This window comes from Eurytemora carolleeae, unplaced genomic scaffold (genome assembly GCF_000591075.1).
Source record: "Eurytemora carolleeae unplaced genomic scaffold, Eaff_2.0 scaffold263, whole genome shotgun sequence".
In the NCBI taxonomy this organism is placed as follows: Eukaryota; Metazoa; Arthropoda; class Copepoda; order Calanoida; family Temoridae; genus Eurytemora; species Eurytemora carolleeae.
In genome coordinates this window covers 132,097-155,135 of record NW_019396161.1, presented here as the reverse complement: position 1 = coordinate 155,135, position 23,039 = coordinate 132,097, and the positions used below count along the sequence as shown (strand labels likewise).

The 23,039-nt window shown below is 31.3% G+C and overlaps 1 protein-coding gene across 1 annotated transcript; it reads left to right on the top strand.

Annotated features, from left to right (window-relative positions):
• Positions 1 to 1,293: 1,293 nt before the first annotated feature.
• Positions 1,294 to 22,426, top strand: LOC111696849 (putative uncharacterized protein DDB_G0271606). Its single transcript, XM_023466598.1, has 18 exons — positions 1,294 to 1,387; positions 1,810 to 1,851; positions 3,480 to 3,587; positions 4,111 to 4,216; positions 5,112 to 5,198; positions 5,739 to 5,818; positions 8,282 to 8,417; positions 9,446 to 9,961; positions 10,493 to 10,561; positions 12,174 to 12,214; positions 12,725 to 13,212; positions 13,485 to 13,541; positions 14,811 to 14,889; positions 16,491 to 16,564; positions 17,285 to 17,380; positions 19,540 to 19,588; positions 20,031 to 20,095; positions 22,061 to 22,426. The coding sequence occupies exons 1-18, from the start codon at positions 1,325 to 1,327 to the stop codon at positions 22,110 to 22,112; spliced, it is 2,208 nt and encodes a 735-aa protein (XP_023322366.1). The 5' UTR covers positions 1,294 to 1,324; the 3' UTR covers positions 22,113 to 22,426.
• Positions 22,427 to 23,039: the final 613 nt, after the last annotated feature.

Below are 23,039 nucleotides of genomic sequence, written 5' to 3'. Positions count from 1 at the left end.
GTTTTAACTTTTTCTAATTTGTTAAAAGAAACTTTTAAAAAAATAGAAAAATGCTTAAGGTGACTTAAGTTCTAAATCGTTCAATTAAATTTTCAAGATTGTCTTTAATATTTTTCCAAAAACAAAAAATTGGTTTTATTGAATATTAATTAATTTAAAATTCGTAATTTAACTTATCACTAAATCTTTAAATTAAATTTTGCAAAACAACCCTTTCTTTTGAAATATTTCGAATCTCAAAGGTGATGTTTATAATTGCATTTTTATTCTCATCTCGCTTAGGTATTATTGCTAATTCAGAAATTTTCATCCTTTATACAGAATGAATAAATTCATAGAATTGTAGAAATTTCTCTCTGCATTCCTTAAACCAATTAAAAACTAGTTTATGCGCTTAAAATCCAAATCTGTAAAAATATGCAAATCCAAATATGGAAATGCCAACCAAAATATACAGAAAAAACCTTTTTCATCTAAAACAAAAAACTCTCTTTGGGTATTTAAGTTTAACTGTAAAAGCTTGAGAAGATTGAGGTCAAAGAAAAAAGATCATAATGTTTACTCTTTGAAAAAAAAAATAATTAAACTTGTTAAGATAAGTTGGATGAGTTGTATCCATTTTTCACAGGACTGATCCGAATTCGCACCAAATTGAAATAAATCATGAGCACTGCTAAAAATAATGCTGCCTTGTTTTTATATATTTTGTATTTATTTCAAAGTTAATTGATATGAAAAATTGTTTTTAATGATACAAATTTAGTCAGTGATAGTGATACTCCAAAAACTGTGAAATACGAAGACTGTTATCAGACGCGAATTATGATAATTAATTATTTCACATATGTATATATATAAAATTTACAACAATTCTGCACTCTGCAGTGTAGTCAGTCAGATTTCACTCAATAATTGATTTTAAAGCAACATTAAACACTCCTGCTTAATAATGCAACATCAAGTATACCTTATATTGCGTAAATGTATTCCTATTCCACAATTTTATGGATTAACAATGTATCCAAATTCTAACCTTTATGTTTGAAATCGATACCATTAACATCTCAATTCTTATTCTCAAATATGAAACTAATTATTTAAGTTGAAAGTTATTGATCTCTAAAATTTGATCTTAAAAACTTAAGATTCATAGTGTAATAAAATTGTACAAATATGTAAAACATTGTCTATGAACAGTAATCCCCCCCACCCCCACCCCCTCCCCCCGTTGTATTTTTAAAATCCCAGAGTGGGTTGGATGAAAATTTGTTATCAGGATAAAAAATTTAAGAACTATTGGTTTGATAATAACTTTTCAGAAGGAATGGATTGGGGGGATGTTCTAGAATGTTCAATTTGTCTGGAGCAGTTGAGTGAATCTAACAAGGAACCGGTTCTAACCAGATTAATCCCTCTGCTCGTCAAACTTTCATGAAAAGGGAAAATGTATACCCTGGGAAGCCTCTATTCAATCTATCTATGTTGACCACATATCCTGAAACCCATAAATTTCCAGCTGAGCTGGGGTATTATTTTCTCTATTATCTCTTGAAGGAGGCTCGTTAAGAATTTACGCCAAAAACCTTTTCTTTTTTTACGGGTTAAAAATAACATAAAAAATTCTCGAACCCTCTCGATAAAAAAGTTTTTGGATGAAATAAATGCTCTGCCTTCCTTCGACCGTACAAGATTATAACTAGATATTATCTAAAGGAAATTGTCCCCTATATTTAAAAACAACGTTATTAAAAATTCAATAAAAATTCATAATGCTAACTTTTGTTTTTGGTTGAAACTGGTTTCCTTCAGGTTCTTCCTTGTCAGCACACCTTCTGTACACAGTGTCTGCAGGTAAATCTTGGACCAGACTAAAATTATTCCATATTTTAAAAAAATCAGAAACTTGTAGTCTGAGACGTATACGGGGAGGGCTATGGGGGCTGAGCCCCTGGAAGATTGAAGACTATGGGGAAATTCACAAGGGGACTGTGTGCTAATATTCTGAATATTCATTTAAAAAAAATATGTTTAGTAAATGTAAAACTAGCAAAATCGTTGCCCTGAAATTTTAAAAAAACCGGGGAGGGGGAATGTTGAATTATATTTCCTACAAAAATTTTAGCTAATTTGGTCCAACCGTTACGCCAGAGTTAGCGAAAATATAAATATATATTTTTAAGAAAAGTGCTCTGATTTAAAGATAAAACAAATGATTTTCACGGGCGTATTCAGGAATTTGTCCGGGGGGGGGGCTTAGCCCCATAGCCCCCCCCTGAATACGCCTCTGATGATTTTCCTTTTCAAATAATCCCTTAATCCCTTATAATCCCTTATTTTTAACTTTATCAATTTATTTATTTATAATTTTTTTACGAAACAAATTAATTGATACATGTATTTAATGCAGAATGCTGATACTCATTTTTCCAATCTTCTTGATCCTGGCTGTCCTGTTTTGCTCATTCAATTAGCTGCATACCCCCGCCCCCCAGGAGGGTTATTATGCAGTTTCGAGAGCTGATCAGGCAATTTGTAGTATTTCAATATCAGCTCTTGAGTTTCTATATTTATTCCAGTTGTTTTTGATATCGGCCATCTATGCAGGTTTATTGCTGACATTGCTGTAACGAGAACTTCCCTTTGTCAGCTGCATTACATGTATCAGTGTCTTGCAGTAATTTAGAAAGAAATTAAAAGACCTCCTAGCCTTAACTGCATTCGGCTAGGTTCAAGGTGATTTGGGTGTACCCCCTAGGAAAGGAACACCCATGAAACCAATGATGATCTCTCTCAGAAAGTTTTGATTAAGATTCCACAGCAAAGCAGTTTCTGAGTTCCACTATATCTATAATCCCTTATAATCCCTTATAATTCCTTATAATCCCTTAAAATTTTATAATTGAAATTGCAGAAATTACAGTTAACAGTGTCGTCTGCAGAAATATAGTTTAACTTCTTTCAATGGATTCTACTAATTCAATAGAACCTACTTTTTCACATAAAAAATCTATAAACTTTTATAATCCTAGATATAAGTTCCAATATATCAAATTTTATGTATGCCATTTTGTTAATTTGAAGTTTATGTTGATGGTTAAAGGTGATAAAATAATATTTGACATTTGAATGCAATCACAATTTTCAAACAAAAATTAAGCAATCTTTTCGAATTATTTTTTTTGTCAAATAGATTATTATTATTCTTACAGAATTTTTACTTAAAACGACTATTTTGAGAGTCCAATACATTTTTTGGGGGAATCTAGTATTTTTGGTAAGTTTGCAAAGTTGCAAGTTGCAAAATTTAAATTTTGATCTTTTCATTTAAATGTGGATTGTCATCTCAATTCACATTCAATCATTAATGAAGAGATTCAGTAATAGGTCTTTTTTTGGCCGGGAGCGTTCGACCCCCTTTTTTAATGAATGATGGGTTGTCTTTTAATAACAATAATAATATATTTATTTCTATTCTTCAGGATGTGATTAAGAAGAAAGGTAGTTTGCTCTGTCCTGAATGCAGGTCTCCTGTAACAGTAGAAATATCCTCTTTACCCTCTAATATACTTCTCAATAGGTTACTGGAGGTAAATACTTAATGCCTAAACTATACAAGGGTAAAGTGAAAAAAAAACTTTCTCATCAGAAATGTTCTTTTGTTAAAGGGAGGCGAAAATATGCGCTTTTGATCGCTACTAATCTTACTTCTATCTGTTGCGTCTATAATGAGAAAATTGTTAAAAACGACTTGTACTGAAGAACGTAACGTCCATATAAATTGAGAAAGTTGCCACATACGACTCGGATCGCAAAAAATCAATTTAATTTCAAACAAATCATTAATTATATTCAAATGTGTCTAAAAATAATCGATCACTAGGTTGTAATATTTAAATAATTTGTTTGATATTAAATTTATTTCTTTGCGATCCGAGTCGTATGTTGCAACTTTCCCAATTAGGAAAAAATGGCGGTTTTAAAAACATTATTGAAACGATTGGTATGCTACAAATAGGTTGATAGTTTTGTATTAATGGAATTTGGAATTTTGTTAACCCAGAAAAATCAGTTTTTTTTAGAATTAGCGAAATTCTGAGGATTTTTATTTAGGGTTTAAAACAATCTGAAAGAAGTTTAGCGGCAGCACCTAAAATAAATGTGAAGAAAGAAACCCAATCCGATCCTCTAAATCAATCTCATTTACAACCATCACAAAGTAAGTGAATTAAACTGAAAGAAAAGACACATTGAGTCTTTATTCGAGCCATGTCATTCTCATTATCCGAGCCATGTCATTCTCATTATCCGAGCCATGTATGTCATACTCATTATCCGAGCCATGTCATTCTCATTATCCAAGCCATGTCATTCTCATTATCCGAGCCATGTCATTCTCATTATCCGAGCCATGTCATTCTCATTATCCGAGCCATGTCATTCTCATTATCCGAGCCATGTCATTCTCATTATCCGAGCCACTTACAAATGCTTGCTCTTTGGGTTTCTATGTAAATATTTAATAAAAGTTGACTTAAATGTATTACAGTAAGGTTTGCCCTAATGTGACCTCATTAAACAGTTTTAAATCATTGATAATTTAATTGCATAAATGCAAGGACTATTGCACAGTTGCACTTGCTCGGAGGAGATAATGTGGCTCGGAATCAGAATTGTATTTAGGATCAAGTCTAGGGGCATAAAAATGTGGCCGATGGGCAAAATTTTTAGGGGAGCCCCCCCCCTCTGGAACAATTTGAGCCCCCCTGGACCAATTTAAGTCTAATTGGACGCTCCTTAACCCCCACTGAAAATCAAAGCCTCTACTTTTTCAGGGAGGGGGCTGAGCCCCCATAGCCCCCCCCTGTATACGCCTCTGTTGGTGTGGCTTCCTTTCCTCCCATATTTAAGCAGGGAGGGCGGAATCCTTCTAAGCAGGGTTCGGATAATTCATGTTTCGTTATCATGACACGATCATTATCCAAAAAATTAAGATTTCACTTCTAGAAACGAAAGTTTTCTATTGGAGTTATGTTTCCTCTTTCGAATTATCAGTAATATCAGTCTGCAGTATAACTAATATTTGTAAAGTCTTTGAACCATTTTATATTTAGACTCCAGAGTATCGAATATAAATTCACATGCGAGTCTAATCTCATCAAATACTCCGAAATTTGGACTCAACTCACCAACTATTCAAGGTATAATTAACAGAAATCAAACAAATCATGAATTTCTGATTAAAGAATGCTGAAAACTGTGTTGTGTACAGTATGCATACTTCATCTCATCTTCCTTGATGAAACAGTTTATTTCTTCAATGAAGATTTTATGCACTAATCAAGGTTACTTTACCAGGATGCAAAAACTCTTTATGATTCATTTCCGCCAAATAAAGCAAACGATAAAACAGATATTCGTTCTTCTTCACATCTACTTCCATACCGGGGACATAAAACCCGAATAGTTCATCTACAGGGTGTCCCAATAATCATGGGAATTGAGAAACGACTTGAATATCATCTTTGATTTCCGATTAATGACATAAATTGCATTAAAAAAGATTAAACTTAAAAAAAAATATCGACGCCTTCGGAATGAAATTATGTCTTAACTAGGATACTACAAAATGGTTACAAAATAATCCTGCATGGAATAAAGATAGCACAAAAGTCGTCATTAAATTCCTATGTTTATTTGGACACCTTGTAGTTCTAATGAAAAAGAATATCATTATTTAGCTGTGATAAAAACAGAAAGTGAGTCTTCCATTGTCTATCCGCCAACACTAAATCAGAATATTTTTTCATCCACCCTCCAGGTCAAGTATTATTTAGATGTTTATTTGATTTGATTTAATTTAATTTAACTCTAGCTGTCCTGTTTATTCTGTAACTTATCTCCACCTGCCCTATTTATTCTGTAATTGATCTATACATGTCCTGTTTATTCTGTAATTTAAATCTAGCTGCCCTGTTTATTCTGTAACTTATCTCTTCCTGCCCTGTTTTATTCTGTAATTTATCTCTACCTGCTCTGTTTATTCTGTAATTGATCTCTAGCTGTCCTGTTTATTCTGTAATTGATCTCTAGCTGTCCTGTTTATTCTCTAACTTATCACTACCTGCTCTGTTTATACTGTAATTGATATCTAGCTGTCCTGTTTATTCTTTAACTTATCTCTACCTGTCTTGTTTATTCTGTAATTTAACTTTAGCTGTCCTGTTTATTCTGTAACTTATCTCTACCTGTCCTGTTTATTCTGTATTTGATCTATACATGTCCTGTTTATTCTGTATTTGATCTATACATGTCCTGTTTATTCTGTAATTTAAATCTAGCTGTCCTGTTTATTCTGTAATTGATCTATACATGTCCTTCTTATTCTGTAATAGATCTCTGCCTGCCCTGTTTATTCTGTAATTTAACTCTAGCTGTCCTGTTTATTCTGTAACGTATCCTGTTTATTCTGTAATTTATCTCTACCTGCCCTGTTTATTCTGTAATTTAACTCTAGCTGTCCTGTTTATTCTGTAACTTATCTTTACCTGCCTGTTTATTCTGTAATTGATCTATACATGTCCTTTTTATTCTTATTTGATCTCTAGATGTCCTGTTTATTCTGTAATAGATCTCTACCTGCCCTGTTTATTCTGTAATTTAACTCTAGCTGTCCTGTTTTTTCTGAAACTTATCTCTTCCTGTCCTGTTTATTCTGTAATTTAACTCTAGCTGTCCTGTTTATTCTGTAATTGATCTCTAGCTGTCCTGTTTCTTCTTTAGCTGATCTCTAGCTGATTGCTTATTCTGTAATTGATCTCTAGCTGTCCTTTTTATTCTGTAATTGATCTCTTGCTGTCCTGTTTATTCTTTAATTGATCTCATTGATCTCTAGCTGTCCTGTTTATTCTGTAATTAGTTTTTTGTAGTTTTAGCCCCAGTTGATCATCTTTAGTTGTTCTGTTTTAGTCTCCAGTTTATCATCTTTAGTTGTTTTGTTTTAGTCTCCAGTTGATCTTCTTTAGTTGTTTTGTTTTAGTCTAGTTGATCTTCTTTAGGTGTTTTCTTTTAGTCTCTAGTTGATCTATACTTGAGTTGTTCTGTTTTAGTCTCTATTTGATCTACTTTAGTTGTTTTTTTTTAGTCTCTAGTTGATCTTTACTTAAGTTGTTCTGTTTTTGTCTCTTGTTGATGTATACTTTAGTTGTTCTGTTTTAAGTCTCTAGTTGATCTATACTTTAGTTGTTTTGTTTTTGTCTCTGGTTGATTTATACTTTAGTTGTTTTGTTTTAGTCTCTAAATGATCTACATTAGTTTTTCTTTTTTTCTCTCTAGTTGATCTATACTTTAGTTGTTTTGTTTTAAGTCTCTAGTTGATCTATACTTTAGTTGTTTTGTTTTTGTCTCTGGTTGATACTTTAGTTGTTTTGTTTTAGTCTCTAAATGATCTACATTAGTTTTTCTTTTTTTCTCTCTAGTTGATCTATACTTTAGTTGTTTTGTTTTAGTCTCTAGTTGATCTACTTTGGTTGTTCCGTTGTTGTTTCTAGTTGATCTACTTTAGTTGTTCTGTTTTAGTCTCTAGTTGATCTACTTTGGTTGTTCTGTTTTAGTCTCTAGTTGATCTACTTTAGTTGTTCTGTTTTAGTCTCTAGTTGATCTACTTTAGTTGTTCTGTAATTATTCTCTAGTTGATCTACTTTAGTTGTTCTGTTTTTGTCTCTAGTTGGTCTTTACTTTAGTTATTCTGTAATTATTCTCTAGTTGATCCACTTTAGTTGTTCTGTAATTGTTCTCTAGTTGATCTACTTTAGTTGTTCTGTAATTATTCTCTAGTTGATCTACTTTAGTTGTTCTGTAATTATTCTCTAGTTGATCTACTTTAGTTGTTCTGTAATTATTCTCTAGTTGATCCACTTTAGTTGTTCTGTAATTATTCTCTAGTTGATGCACTTTAATTGTTTTATTAAAATTTTCTAATTATTCTTAATTTTCTTAGCGGAACTAAATTCTTTTAAAAAGATTTTGAATAGGTTTTTATCACTAAGTATTGAGCACCCTGTTAAAATATTTTATCTAAACTTGATCTTTTCAATCTGTTCAAAGAAAGTCGTATTGAGACATTTACGTGGGACGCTGCTAACGATGAATACAAAATTCTTCCTTCTTTGTTTTTAAATATTTTACATTTAAGAGAATTGCAGATTTTTAGGAAAATTTAATCTGAAAATTTTACTAATTTTCTCCCGAGAATATTTTTGTTTCTAGAATGAATTTAATCTAGGATAATTGTGAGAAGAGTACAAACTGCTGGTCTCAACCTACATCTGACCTTACAGGACTTACAGCAGTATCCCGGGGACAATCTATACAAGGAATACAGAGCTCAACAATACCACAGATATCAACAGATATAACAGGTTAGTTGATAGGGACTTTAACTCAGGGGGGTTCAACTCTCCTTCCTCATTGTGATCATACAGCAAAGGATGCTGGGTGGGGGGGGNNGGGGGATTGTGTAAAGTTCGTTTCTAAAGTTATAACTCTACTGTTTTGTTCTAGTTCCCTGGATCATAAAAATAGCCAACTACTTTACTTATTACTCATATCAGTGATGACATTTGGAATTGTATATTTTAGTTTATGTAATATTTAAGACTAGGCGAATAGAAGGCCCATCTTTTATTTTAATTGTGAACATTTTCTCTTTGTATACATTGTACACAAAAATAAACAAAAATTTGCGGATTTCATAAAAAATAACAATTTCGTAAATTTTCAAAATCGAATTTTGTTAGAGCCAAAATTTGATTTCCGAAAAAGTTTGAAAATTTTCAATTTTTCTTATAAAATCCGCGATTTTTTGTTTTACACTGTACACAAAGAGAAACTGTTTACAATTGAAATTAAAGATGGCGCGCCCTGAAATTCATAAACCTTCCCAGAATCAGAGGTCCAACAAAAATTCGGATTAGTTCAGTCGTTTTGACGTTTATTAGATTCAAACAAACAAACAGACGGACAAGCAAAGTATATAGATAGATTAAGATGACGTAAAGATTTGTAAATGATTTTTATTTTTGTATTAACCTCAACACTAAACAACCGTGGTTGTCCTACAGGATATCTAATGGGTTTTCCATGAAATTTGACAAGTTGACAGTTTAGATAAGACTTAAAGGTTGTCTGTCTCTTTGAAATAATTTGGCGCGTTATTTAGGTGTCTACCTAATTCCGTCAAGATTTTAAAAATCGTTGTTTTATTTACTAAATTGATATTTGTGAAATTCATTTTATCTCCTGTAACTTAGAAATGCATTTTGTAAATATTAAGACCCAGGGCAGGGCTGATTATATTTCAAGAATTATATTTGTGAATAATGTTGACCCACAAAGCTGCAAATTATTTCAAAGATCAAGGACGATTCTTCTAAATAAATCCGTTCAGGTTCATCAAGTAATCTGACCACGTTGTTTGCATCTTGTTCTCTGGGCCCTGGTTCTAATACCTCCTGTACCTCTGCTCATTTATCTACTGCATCAAACTCAATAGTTGATTCTACTTCTTCAATCCATTTTCATACTCCAGCTCATTCATCCTCTTCTTTTAATCCATCCTCTCCGCTCCATTCATCCTCCTCATTACATCTTTCCTCTCCACTCCATTCATCCTCCGCATTCCATTCATCCTCCTCATTCTATCCATCCTCTCCGCTCAATTCATCTCTTCCAACAGCGCTTCAACCCTCGTATATCTCATCTGCAACTAGACCTTCATTAATATCCTCAAGATCATTATTAACACCATCAGTCCTGATCCAACCCCAGGATCTGCAACCTCATACTTCTTCTCTTATACCTTCCAGACCACCGTATCTAGCACCATCTTCATCAGGACCAGCTCAACCATCTTCAGGGTTCAGTTCACAAGGTTCATCTCCTCTACATGCTTCTCCAATTCAAGGTAATTATCCCGGCAATACAGTGATCATCAAATAGAAATTAAAATTATTGTTATATTTGTTCTTTCTTACGATTAGTAATGCCGGCGAAGGATTTTGTAATTTGCATCTGCTGTAGAATGAAAACAAAATGAAAAATCGAAGACGACATCGATTCTGCTTGTAATTAATAATAACTGTAGAATCATCATTTGAATACTAAAATGCACTTCAATTTTTGATGTTTAATCAGTGACAGAATGTAGTTTTTTAATTAGATTTCCACTTCCGATTTAGATTTAGATTTAGTTTTTTACTATTAATTCTTATTGATTGGGTCAAACAGTCTTTGTTTCTTGTCAACGGTCAAAGTCTAACATTTTGTAACAAATTCTTAATTTTTAATAATTTTGTCAATTTCATAAGATATAAATGACTTAACAGTATGTAATGTACGTACAATTTATACTTAAAAGCACAGTTTTAATTATGTTCAAAGCAAACTGAGTATTATAAAATGTACAATTTCATGATAAAATTGATTTTGATTTTAGGGAATCTGAATACCAATCCTTTCCTAGATCTACTAAATGTTTCCAACCCATCTTCAGCTTCTAATAAAGGAATCAAACCAAATTAAATTAACTAAAAAATAATATTATCTAGTTTCAGTTTCAATCCTTTTTCAAGGGATTTCTACCTTCCGGGGTTTATCTAGAGATATAGGGGTAGTGTTAAGACTTATTTTTGTGGAAGATTTTATCTATAAGGATACTACAGTGGCCCCATAAAACTGTGAAATAGAAAGACGACATTTAAGCAGTCGATTATGTATGATCTACATGGTACTAGAGCGAACAGTTTTTTCGTTAGCTTGAGAATCAACTTATAAAAGTGAAATCTGTTTAAACTGCAAAATTTCTGTATTTCATGTTAAAAGGAATATTAAAAATCGGAGCTTATGAACTTTCAATACTATTTGTGGCAGATTGAATGTATTTAAATGTTGATGTGGCATTATTTGGGTGTAGGACGTACGTTAAACAATTTTATCCAAATCAATCTTGGTTCCCAGTTGAGGACTGATTAAAACACTTAGTTTCTTTCAACATTTATGAATTGAATAAATAAGGAAGAAAACCCTGTTTTGTTTATTTCCCTTATAACTTCTGAAAAAATCTACCATAGAAGAAATATCTTTTGTATTTTTATATTAAGAATATAAAACAAACTTGATACATGCAATGTCTCTCGCTTCTCTTTCTTGTGTCACCGCGGGGTGAATATATTTCTTTAAAATCTTGTATTTTCCAACCCCTTATTTAAAAAAATAATATCTCAATTATTGTTGAAAATTAAGAAATCAGGAAGTTTTGTTAACATCAAATCAGTTTTAAAGTTAAAATGACAGTCGACTAGTTTTTAATATTATGGATTTGGTAGATAGAAAGGTTGTATAATAAGGTTAGTTATTATATCATATCTGTTCGGTTCCATAGTAGTAAACCTATCGTGTAAGAATTCCTCTAATATCCAGGAAATGATTTCTTCTATAAATGAAAGCACGATTTTGTTCAGTAAATTCAGACAACCTACTACTATACCTTCTCTCCATCTAAAAAAACTCGGAGCAAATTCAACATGCTGTGTCTAAGTGTAGTATCAACTTGAAAAAACAAGCCAAAATCATAAGAAATTAATAAACAAACAAACTAAACTAAGGAAACAATCGCACCACATGCATTACTTTCAAATTAAGAACCAATTTTTACTTATGAAATTTGAAATTGTCGGATTTCACCAGAAATATCTTTTACTATAATTTCTTGGGTATGTGCCCATGGAACCTCACAAATATGATATAATAATAATCTTATGAGGATAAAAATGTAATAATGGAATTCTTAAACTCGATGAACTAATCTTGATGCATTCTTTAACTCAGGCCTGCGGCCTTCGTTAAAGAATAAATCAAGATTAGTTCATCTTTTTAAGAATTTCCATTATTACATTTTTTTCCTCATAAGATTATCATATTCTCGATGCGCTCGATCGTATGGAAAATGTCCTCTCCTAAGATGGATAAAAACCTAATATGACGTCACTGATTATAGAGGAGATTGTGACGTCATATTAGGTTTGTATAATCTTTGGAGACGACATTTTCCGTGCATTGGAGCGCATCGAGAATAACCAACCTTATTAAACAGCCTTCCACAAGTTTGGTTTAACCAGATACAGAGGCAGATATCAAATTACTTCCACCTCCACCAGAGGTACTTAATTATCTTTTATTAACTATATGATCATGAAAAGGTTTAGTTATTAGATTAGTAATCAATTATCATTGGCATATTAATCAATAATCATAAATATTTTCGTATTACCAAGACTTAACGAAACAACTAAAACCTTTTCTTAAAGGGACTGTAAGTGTAATTTCAAGTGACCCTCCAAGATGGCCGATGCCCTGTTCACAACGGTACCCTTTAAAGCTTTGTCTGATCATGTATGAATAAGATATCCATAATTTTGTTTCCTTAAGCTGTTTATTTGCGTTTTCTCTGCAAAATTAACTTGCGCATTTCTTTCTTTAAAAAGCAATAAAATGATTATCAGATTTTCAAGTCAGAAAAACGACAGTATCTTCCACATTTTTTATCAGATTAAGGGGTTTAAAGGTACTGTTGTAAATCGGGCATTGTGCCTTCTTTGCGTGAAGGTTAGCTACGTCAAATTTCGCTTACTTTCACTTTAACAAAACAATTTAAACCTTTTCTGAAAAGGTTCCCGAAAGACCGCTCTTAAACCCTTTGAAGGGATGGCAACTGAGTCCTAGGGCTCTCATCCATCCACCTGGATCTATTCAGCAGCAGCAACAACCTTTTATGCAACAGCAACAATGTCTTCAACAAGTGAAACAACATCAGACCCCCCTTCAACAACAACTGCAACTATCCCTTCATCAACAGCAAACCCCACTTCAAAAAGTTCAACAACCTCGAACCCTTCAACAACAACAGCAACAACAACAACAGCAATCCAAACTAAGTCTTCACAAACCATTAACATTAAATCCTTTTGATTTTTCAACTTCTTCGCTGTCTAATCGCCAGCAGCCAACTGCACAGACAGATCTTTCTCAACAGCAACAGCTCTCTCCTTCACCACAACCTCAACAACAGCAGTGGACTCCACACCGTTCGGTTGAACTTCATCATCAGATTTACAAAGCTATTTATGACTTTAACGCTACGCAACCTGATGAACTAAGGTACAGCAACCAGATAATCAATTAATTTAATTTGGGGGGGGGGAGTACGGGTAAAACATTCACTGCAGTGGTTTAGTTATGTTTAAAACTAACTTTTCACTCACTTCCTAACTATGTCAAAATAGTTGTTTGGTTTTCTTTACAGTACGCCTAAGGCTATTTTACTTATTTTACTGCTTCAACTATGATTTGGTTTAACATATATATAGACCATATTTATAAACATTTTTATATATGTATGTTGGTGGGGAAAATATAGATTTATATTTTAGTTTGAGGAAGGGAAAACTATATTTGGTTACTGAACTTTGTCAGGATGGGTGGAACAGGTAAAGGGAGTGTTTTCCAAAATTGAATAGGGTTTAATAATATTTTAAGTTATACCATCTATTTTGCTAAGTGAAATTGATATGACAATGTTTCCCTGCTACCCGAAAAAATCAAGTATTGAATTGATTATATAGTATTAAAGGGGCTGTGCGTATAATTCATAATTTTAAGCGGCCATCCATGTTAAGATGATAATGCCCTTGAAACCTTTATCTGATCAATAATGTGAAAGATATTGTCGTTTTTCTAGCTTTAAACCACTTTAATTCAGATTATTGAAATTTGAAATATTGATATCTAATTCATTTTTGATCAGAAAACAGTTTTAACGATATTGTTGTGAATCGAAAATTGTCATCTTTGTATAGAGTGTCACTTGAAATTGCGCTTACAGTCCTTTTAATAATTAAAATTAGCGCCTTGGACAAGGTTTAAACTTATATATCTTACCCTTTTTTCATTTTTTTGTGAACATTCCATGTTATCGAAATATAGAATTGACCATTAGTATAATATTACGTAAAAAGTAAATTTGTTTTTTTATTAATAAAAAAAAGCTAAGCTAAATAAGAAACAGGAGTTCTAAGATCCTCTGGGACCCTTGTTTGTATATGTATAATGTGTATTGGGTTTGTCTTATGTATGTATTTGTACAAATTGCACAAAATATGAAGGTTATCATATATATTCATATTTCTCAAGCTAACATGCTGGGAGAACTCATTACTTTGTCGGGAAATGGTAAAAAGGAAAATACAAATGCTTTTATTAAAACCTGGTCTTTTGGTTGGGAATAATGGTTTTTAATGATAATTCGTAGTGCTCGGTACCGCACTTTGAAATTCTACTTGGTGGTTGGTATCTGGGTAAATCATTGGCCGTTAAAATAAAGTTTATTTAAGCGTCTTAATCTGAAAACTTAAAAATTGAGTTGTTTGTTGGTATAAACTACTAAAATGTTACAGAAGCTTGGAACATTTGTGTGGATATCGTTAATCTTGAATGCTTGATCTCGATATCCAATGTGGGCATTTATAAATTTTGAGGATAAATGCTGTATCCCTGCCGGGTGTGACTGTCATAGGATATCTAAGACGTAGATCAATGCTTGATCCCAAGATTAACAACACAAATGTTCTAACTTCAATGCTTAAAAAGTATCCTGTATTATACAATTTTTTGTAAAACCAGAAATACACCTGAACGTAATCTTTATTTTGTTTTTGTGTTTTAATTTTCATGTTTTAATGAAAATTATCTGTTATCAGGGGGAAATGTCTGAGTACTGGAAAATCTGGAGTTTTCCCTGGAAATCATTTGGAAAAATGGTCTGGTTCGTCTCAGGAGGTAGGTTTACAACTTAGGAAGACTGTATGTAGACGTCATATTATTGTTAATGGAATGTCTGAGTCAAAACTGTTCCCTTTCAACCTTTATCTGAGCAACACTAAGGAAGATATCGGGTTTTTTACTTGAAAAGTTTAAAATTCTCAAAATTACCTTTATTGTTTCTTATGCTTAAATCCGCTAGTCACTTCGACATAGAAACTATTAAATTAAGAATTTTCGGATAGAAAAACAAGAATATCTACATCATATATTCTCTGACAAAAAGTACCGTTGTAAATTGGACATGTAACTTTGTAATATGGTTAATTACTGAAAATTACGTCGCAAGTCCATTTAATGATAATTTTCAAATTTTACAAAATGTACTCTAGTATTCACGTCATTGCTTTTAACCTTGTTGACGAGGGAAACTTATTTGAGAATATTAATAGAATATTCTCTTGAGAGAATAAATCAAACTTTTCATGATTTAATGATTCTTTTATACATTTAATTTTACACAGCTCGTGAATTGAATTAGAACGGCAACGTTTTTTAGGCACTCTGAATAACTACAATTGCAGATTATATTTGCAAAATAGTGTAGTTATTTTTATTGCAGATTATATTTAAACAAATATTTCAGAAAATAAAAATATTTCAGATTGTAAAAATATTGCAGATTATACAAATATTGCAAATTTTAAAAAAATATTGCAAAATATAAAAATATTTCAGATTCTTAAAATATTGTTTATCATAAAAAATTGCAGATTATAAAGTTATTGCAGATATTACAAATATTGCAGATTCTTAAAATATTGCACATTATAAAGATCTTGCAGATTTTAAAAATATTGCAGATTATATAAAATTTAATAGATTTAAATAAATTGCAGATCATAAAAATATGGCAGATTTTAAAAATATTGCAGATGATGAAAATATTCCAGGTTATAAATATATTGCAGATTATAAAAGGATTGCAGATTATACAAATATTGCAGATTACACAAATATTGCCGCTTATAAAAATATTGCAGATTATAAAATACTGCAGTCCTTACAAATATTGCAAATTATAAAAATATTGCAGTCTATAAAAATATTGCGGTCTATACAAATATTGCTGATTATGAAAATATTGCAGTCTATACAAATATCGCATATTACAAAAATATTGCAGATTATTCAAATATTGCAGTCTATACAAATATTGCAGATTATTCAAATATTGCAGATTATACAAATATTGCAGATTATACAAATATTGCAGATTATACAAATATTTTCAGATTATACGAATATTGTGGTCTATGAAAATATTGCAGTCTATACAAATATTTTCAGATTATACGAATATTGTGGTCTATACAAATATCGCATATTACAAAAATATTGCAGATTATTCAAATATTGCAGTCTATACAAATATTGCAGATTATTCAAATATAGATTATACGAATATTGTGGTCTATGAAAATATTGCAGTCTATACAAATATTTTCAGATTATACGAATATTGTGGTCTATGAAAATATTGCAGTCCATACAAATATTTTCAGATTATACAAATATTGCGGTCCATACAAATATTGTAGATTATACAAATTTTGTAGATTGCGGGAACAAAGAAGAATCAAACTACTGAGGAAACCGAGGAGGAGAGAACAGAAAAACTAAAAAATCTCAGGGAATCATACTTTCATAATTTCTGACCAACCATTCGTATTAAAGGGACTGTAGGTATAATTTTAAGTAACCATCCATTTGTACAAGAATGGCGTTAACAATTGTTTGCAAGCTGGTTTATATTCAAGAAATATTAATATTTACTTTCTAAAAGTTGTTGAAATTGGGCATTGCCATCTTTGCATGGAGTTACTTGAAATTACGCTTACAGGTTAAAGGTTGAAAAACAATTTCAATTGTCTTTCCATTCACAGAGTTTCACGTCTGATCTTATACGATACCCTCTAGGCTTCAGGTCTGTCAGAGCTCAGTCAGGATAATATCGTAGATAGAATTTAAGGAATCTCTACCATCCTGAATCAGATAAGGAAAATCGGACATGCCACTCAGTAAAGGGAGGGTCCCCTGACAGCTGTAATAATAGTTGTATAGAGTTCAAGAAGTTTATGTTTTTAGATCTGTTCGGTCATCACTGCAAACTGAACAGAAAGAGAGGGTAAAATTTATGCGACATTACTGGTCCTACTTTGTGACCTCGAATCTCCTTTAGTTTTGATTTCACGTACAAGTATGAGAAAAGAAATATATCTGGTTACATTTTAAAAATTTAAAACATTATTATTCTACTCGATAGCTTCCCTACAAGAAGAGTCATTTTTGAGAACAGTAGATTCAATCAAACGTTAAATTTACTTTAGTTTAATTGGTATGGTTTGTACAGAGAAACTTTAAAGAAGACTCATGCACAAAATATCTCAAGATCTCATTCTAATGCCGACCAATCTAAGGGGTTAAGAAGCAAAGGGGAGAGATACAGGTAGGGATATATTTTTGTTTAACTTTATCATTTACTATTTACTTATCTGGGAAACACACTATATAGCTTAAGGTTAAAGGAAGTGTTCGCGAAAAATGAAAGGGGGTAAAGACTACGGCGAAAAATAAGCGCTTTTGATCGCTACTAATCTTACTTCTATCTGGTGTGCCTATAAGGAGAAAATTGTTAAAAACAACTCGTACCGAAGAACATACCGTCCATACAAATTCAGAAAGTTGCAACATTTAACTCAGTTCGTAAAAAATTAATTTAATTCCAAACAAATCATTCAGATAATACAACCAATAATCATCGATAGTTTTTTGACATTTTCGCATATAGTTGATATTTCATAATATTTCTTCTTTTTTATGAGAGTTCCTGTTTCGAGGATTTTTTTACAATGAAGACGACATTTTCATATTTTCCAGGAATGTTCGAAAATCCAGCGCCAGAGAAATATTATTTAAAAACTAAATAAAAAATATTATGAAATATTAACTATAAACGAATGCGTCGAAAAAAGATTGATAACTATTGTTTGTAATATCTGAATGATTTGTTTGGAATTAGATTGATTATTTTACTTCTGAGTAAAATGTTGCAACTTTCTCAATTTGTAAGGACGCTACGTTCTTTAGCATGAGTCGTTGTTAACAATTTTCTCCTTATAAACGCAACAGATAGAAGTGAGAGAAGTAGCGATCAATTCAATTCAATTCAAAAGCGCTTATTTTTCGCCGTAAGTTTATACCCCCTTTCATTTTTTGCGAACACTCCCTTTAAGAACCTGAATTTGTTTCCAAAAACATATAGAAACATCCTAAGATTAGGGACCTAAATAATCTTTAAGGGCAGAAATTGGGTTCTAGACAGGAGAAGCAATTTTGAAATATTTTTTTTAATTGTTAAAGTCTTGGTCTTGGTAAAAATATTTTCTACAAGAAAAATTCATGATTGATGATTTTTTTTTCAGTTTAAAAGTTCCTTCATGATTTTTTTACTTAAAAGGGTTTTTGTTTTTTAAGAGACTATTGTATCTATTTGAAAAGAAAATTACAAAATTGAATTCTGCTGAAATTTTGTCTATTTTAAATAGAGATTAGCATCGTTTCTAAGGGTTTTTTTTACAAATTTTCAAAAAGAATTTATAAAGCTATTATAAGTTTGAAACAAGAAAAATTAGTGGGAAGATTAATTCTATAGAATTAATAACTTGAGAACAATACCAGCTGGTCCAGAAGGCGCTCCGGATAGTCTTAATTTGGTCTTGAAGTCACGGGAATAGGGTGCCTCAAAGTCCTTGTGTTATAGAGATAGACTTAGACTAAATTAGACCATTAAGACTTTCTGGAAGACCTCCTTAAAAACTACCATCTCGTATTACCAATGTGTTCTCATCTGTCCAGAAGGTCACCTAGCATTTGTTATTTTGTTTGTAAATTGTATGTCTGTCCAGCACCAGAAGTTTTTTAAAGCTATTATTACTATTGTAATAGTAATAGTAATAGTAATAGTAATAGTATTATTATTACTATTATTATTACTATTACTATTATCACCCATCTCCCCAACACCTCTTTTACGGCCCCATCTGACATCCAATATCAGGGAATAGTTTTTCTGTAATGTCCTTTATATATTGGGTCAAATATAGATGATATCATGATGTTCAAAATTTTAGCCAATTTTGTGGGGGAAAATGCTCTCGCTCATAACCCTGTTTAAGACCGCTTTGGACCAGCTGGGATGTGTTGAATGCCCCTTTTTATGGACCAAACGATTCTCCTTCTTAATGGGAGTGTTCGTGAAAAGTGAAAAAAGGGACTGTGGATGTAATTTCAAGTGATCGATCCTCTTATTAATAAGTTGTATGTCCGATTCACAATGGTACTCTTCAGAGTATGAAAACAAAGATATGCTTGTTTTCTGTTTAAAATTGAGTATCTTCGATTGTTTTCTTTAACTGAAAAGTTGTTTGCAAATGTTTACTGGAGGTCAAAAAGGAAAAAACAACTGTAACTTCCAAAGTTTTCCCTTTCCTCAGACAACGGTGTAAATAGGAAATGTAACTGTTTTATTGTGTAGTAACTGATAAATACGTTGACGAGCTGGTATGTCACTTGTCAAATATATTTGATTTAATATTATGAACCTAGATGTGTTGTACCCTTCCCAGCTAGCTCCGATTACGAGATTGAGTTACAGGTGAATAATCGCACTAATCGGGATAATTAGGGAATACTGATTTCATAATTTCAAATATTTTACTGTTTTCTGATAGATATTGTTTTCTAACTTGTTTTTTATCTCTCCAGTGTCCGGATTTAATGAATTTGAGCCGCGTCTTAAATCCGCCAAAAACCGGTTTCAATTGAGCGCCGGCTTAAATCTTGAAACATTGAATACAATTTTAAGTGGAACCAACAATATTTGAGCCGCGGCTTAAATTTAAGCCGCCGCTCAAATTCTTTAAATTCGGTCTCAGGACAGCATATTTCAGCAATATTGTGTTTATTTGATGATGTTTTTTGTAGCAAATAATTTCGCTATTAACTTCGCCAGTAACTTGAAAATCAATTTAAGTATGATACAAATCATAACTCTTCCTATTCCACAGTTTTATGAATCTCACTGTATATATATGAAGGTTGGTGATGTAATAAGTTTAGTGAAGCGGAGAGAGGATGGATGGTGCAAGGGTATCCTTCATAGGTATAAAATAATATATATATATATATATATTTATTTAAAGGGACTGTGTAGAGTGTACACGTTTATACGGTGGCATGACCGATTTCCAGCAGTACCCGGAAAAGTGTTATCACATCAAACATTAATTGAGAGATCCAGGATCTCGATAAAAAGATTTTTTCGATTGTGGTTTCTCTTTTAAAAGTGACTTTCGGATTTTTTGCTTCAGAAACGATGAACAAAATTGTAAAAATTCAACAGTTTTAAATAATTTAATCTAAAACACACGAAATGCTCCACATTTTTGATAAAAGTGTAAACGGTACCATGGTCCTCCTCAAATATTACAAGAAAGGTCGCATTTACTCATTTTAGTTTTCAGTTTGAGGTGTCTTTCTCTTTCTTCTGTCTCCTATAGTCCCACTCTGCGGTTAATGTTTACTGTTTTGTATGCTCACTTGACGTCTGAAGACAATTTATTATTCAGTTTTGTAATTCAGTCTAGTTTTAGTTCTAGTTTCTTTCCTTCCTCTTCTTCTGCATTGAATACCCAGTTTTCCCACACCTAGAATGTTGGGTTATAAAAGAGTTTTGGCAAAATACGATTTTAGATTCTTTAGTTTTAAGGGATGTTTTTGAGAAATCATGTTACTATAGTTGTTCTTTTATTATGCATTGTTAATTAAAATATTCTTTTCTTAGTTTATAGTCTCTATTTTTTATTACAATAGTACTAACAGTTATTTTAGATTATTATTTACGGCAAAAGTGTACCATAGATTTGATTTATTTTACATCTAGTCAAGCATATCTCGAGGCTTGGGCCTTAATTTAGTCTAAATTGTAGCTTAGGCTTAAGATAAATTTTTCTCCAATTTTTTATTCAGGCCTCAAGACTTTTTTAAAGCTAAAATATTATATTAAGGGCTGATAAATAATTATTAGTTCTTCTCGAAAATGTTCTGAGCTGGAAATTTTTTGTTTGATACTTATAATCCTAATAGATACGGATTTACACATTGGGAAATGTGATATTAAACGATTAATGCTTAATCTTCTTATTTCAATTCCACTGCGGATATCGAATAAAGATTAACTTAATCTGCAGATAAACAAGATCTCGATATCCACAGTTTAATAGTTCCCAGCTCAAGAATGGTGAAAAAAAATAATAATTTTACATTCATGACTGTTAAATTATCAATAGTTATTCATTCAAGACTGTTCTATTATTGATTAAATTAATGAGTTTATATATATAGGACTGGTAAATTATCATAGTTATTCATTCAAGACTGTTATATTATTGATTAAATTAATGAGTTTATATATATAGGACTGGTAAATTATCAATAGCTATACATTCAAGACTGTTATATTATCAATAGTTATTCATTCAAGACTGTTATATTATTGATTAAATTTTTATATTTATAGGACTGGTAAATTATCAATAGTTATTCATTCACGACTGTTATATTATTGATTAAATTAATGATTATATATTTATAGGACTGGTAAATTATCAATAATTATTCATTCAAGACTGTTATATTATTGATTAAAATAATGAAATATATTTATAGGACTGGTAAATTATCATAGTTATTCATTCAAGACTGTTATATTATTGATTAAATTGATGAAATATATTTATAGGACTGGTAAATTATTAATAGTTATTCATTCAAGACTGTTATATTATTGATTAAATTAATGAAATATATTTATAGGAATGGTAAATTATCGTAGTTATTCATTCAAGACTGTTATATTATTGATTAAATTAATGAAATATATTTATAGGACTGGTAAATTATCAATAGCTATACATTCAAGACTGTTATATTATCAATAGTTATTCATTCAAGACTGTTATATTATTGATTAAATTAATGAAATATATTTATAGGACTGGTAAATTATCAATAGTTATTCATTCAAGACTGTTATATTATTTATTAAATTAATGAAATTTATTTATAGAACTGGCAAAACTGGGTTATTTCCATCATCTTTCGTGGAACGTGTAGGCTAGAAGTTAGAAGATATGTTTAGCAAAATTATTCCATAATATTGTTCATATTGTTCCTTGTTCATATTTCAATGAAAATATTCAAGTTGTCAGATGTTTTTAAATATTAAGAGTAAAGATATTTATTTTTATCAATTTTCACTGATCAACAATTTAAAATTTTTATTAAATTGTGCCCATTAACTTTTGTAACATGATATTGTTAAACCTTGCAATATTTACCATTTCGCAAGCTGTTAATATTGGGTGTAAACCTTGCCAATTTTACACAATCCATTGTTAGACTTTTAACCTTTAATAAACTTTTACACACAGTATTTTGTTTTCTATCAGAATTATTTTAACCAATTTAAGGATTTATACCAGCGAGGTTATAGAGTGATGATGTTCGTTAATCCTTTACTAATTGTATAGGCCATCAACTATTCCGAGAGCGTGCTGCATATTTGTTTATTATAAGTTGATTCTGGCCTTACCTATAGTATATCAATACTAGTAAACAGTTGTAAGTGTACAGTACAGCTAACTGAGAACACAGGTATAGAACTATCATCCCCCCTGATTAATTCAAATCTACTATGCCTAATATCTTAAGATTATTTTATTCTCAGGTATGAAGTGCGCTCTACACCCCCGGTTCCTATTAAATATTTATATTTAGGCATTAAAAAATCTTCATTTTTTCTGAAAAAGCTAGGTCAAGAAATTTCTAGGTGGTAGCGTCGAAAATGAGAGTGCTATTAGCCGCTTGGGCAAAAAAAATAGATTCCCCTACATCCCCCCCCCCCCTCCCATATTTAGTAAGTTAAATATTCAGTAATTATTCAATTTTTAAACCCATTGTCCCTTAGGGATCTATCTTGTATTTTTCCTATGTTTGAACATAATATTAAGGGTTATTTAAGCTTTCTTTTGTGGTCTTGTAGCAAA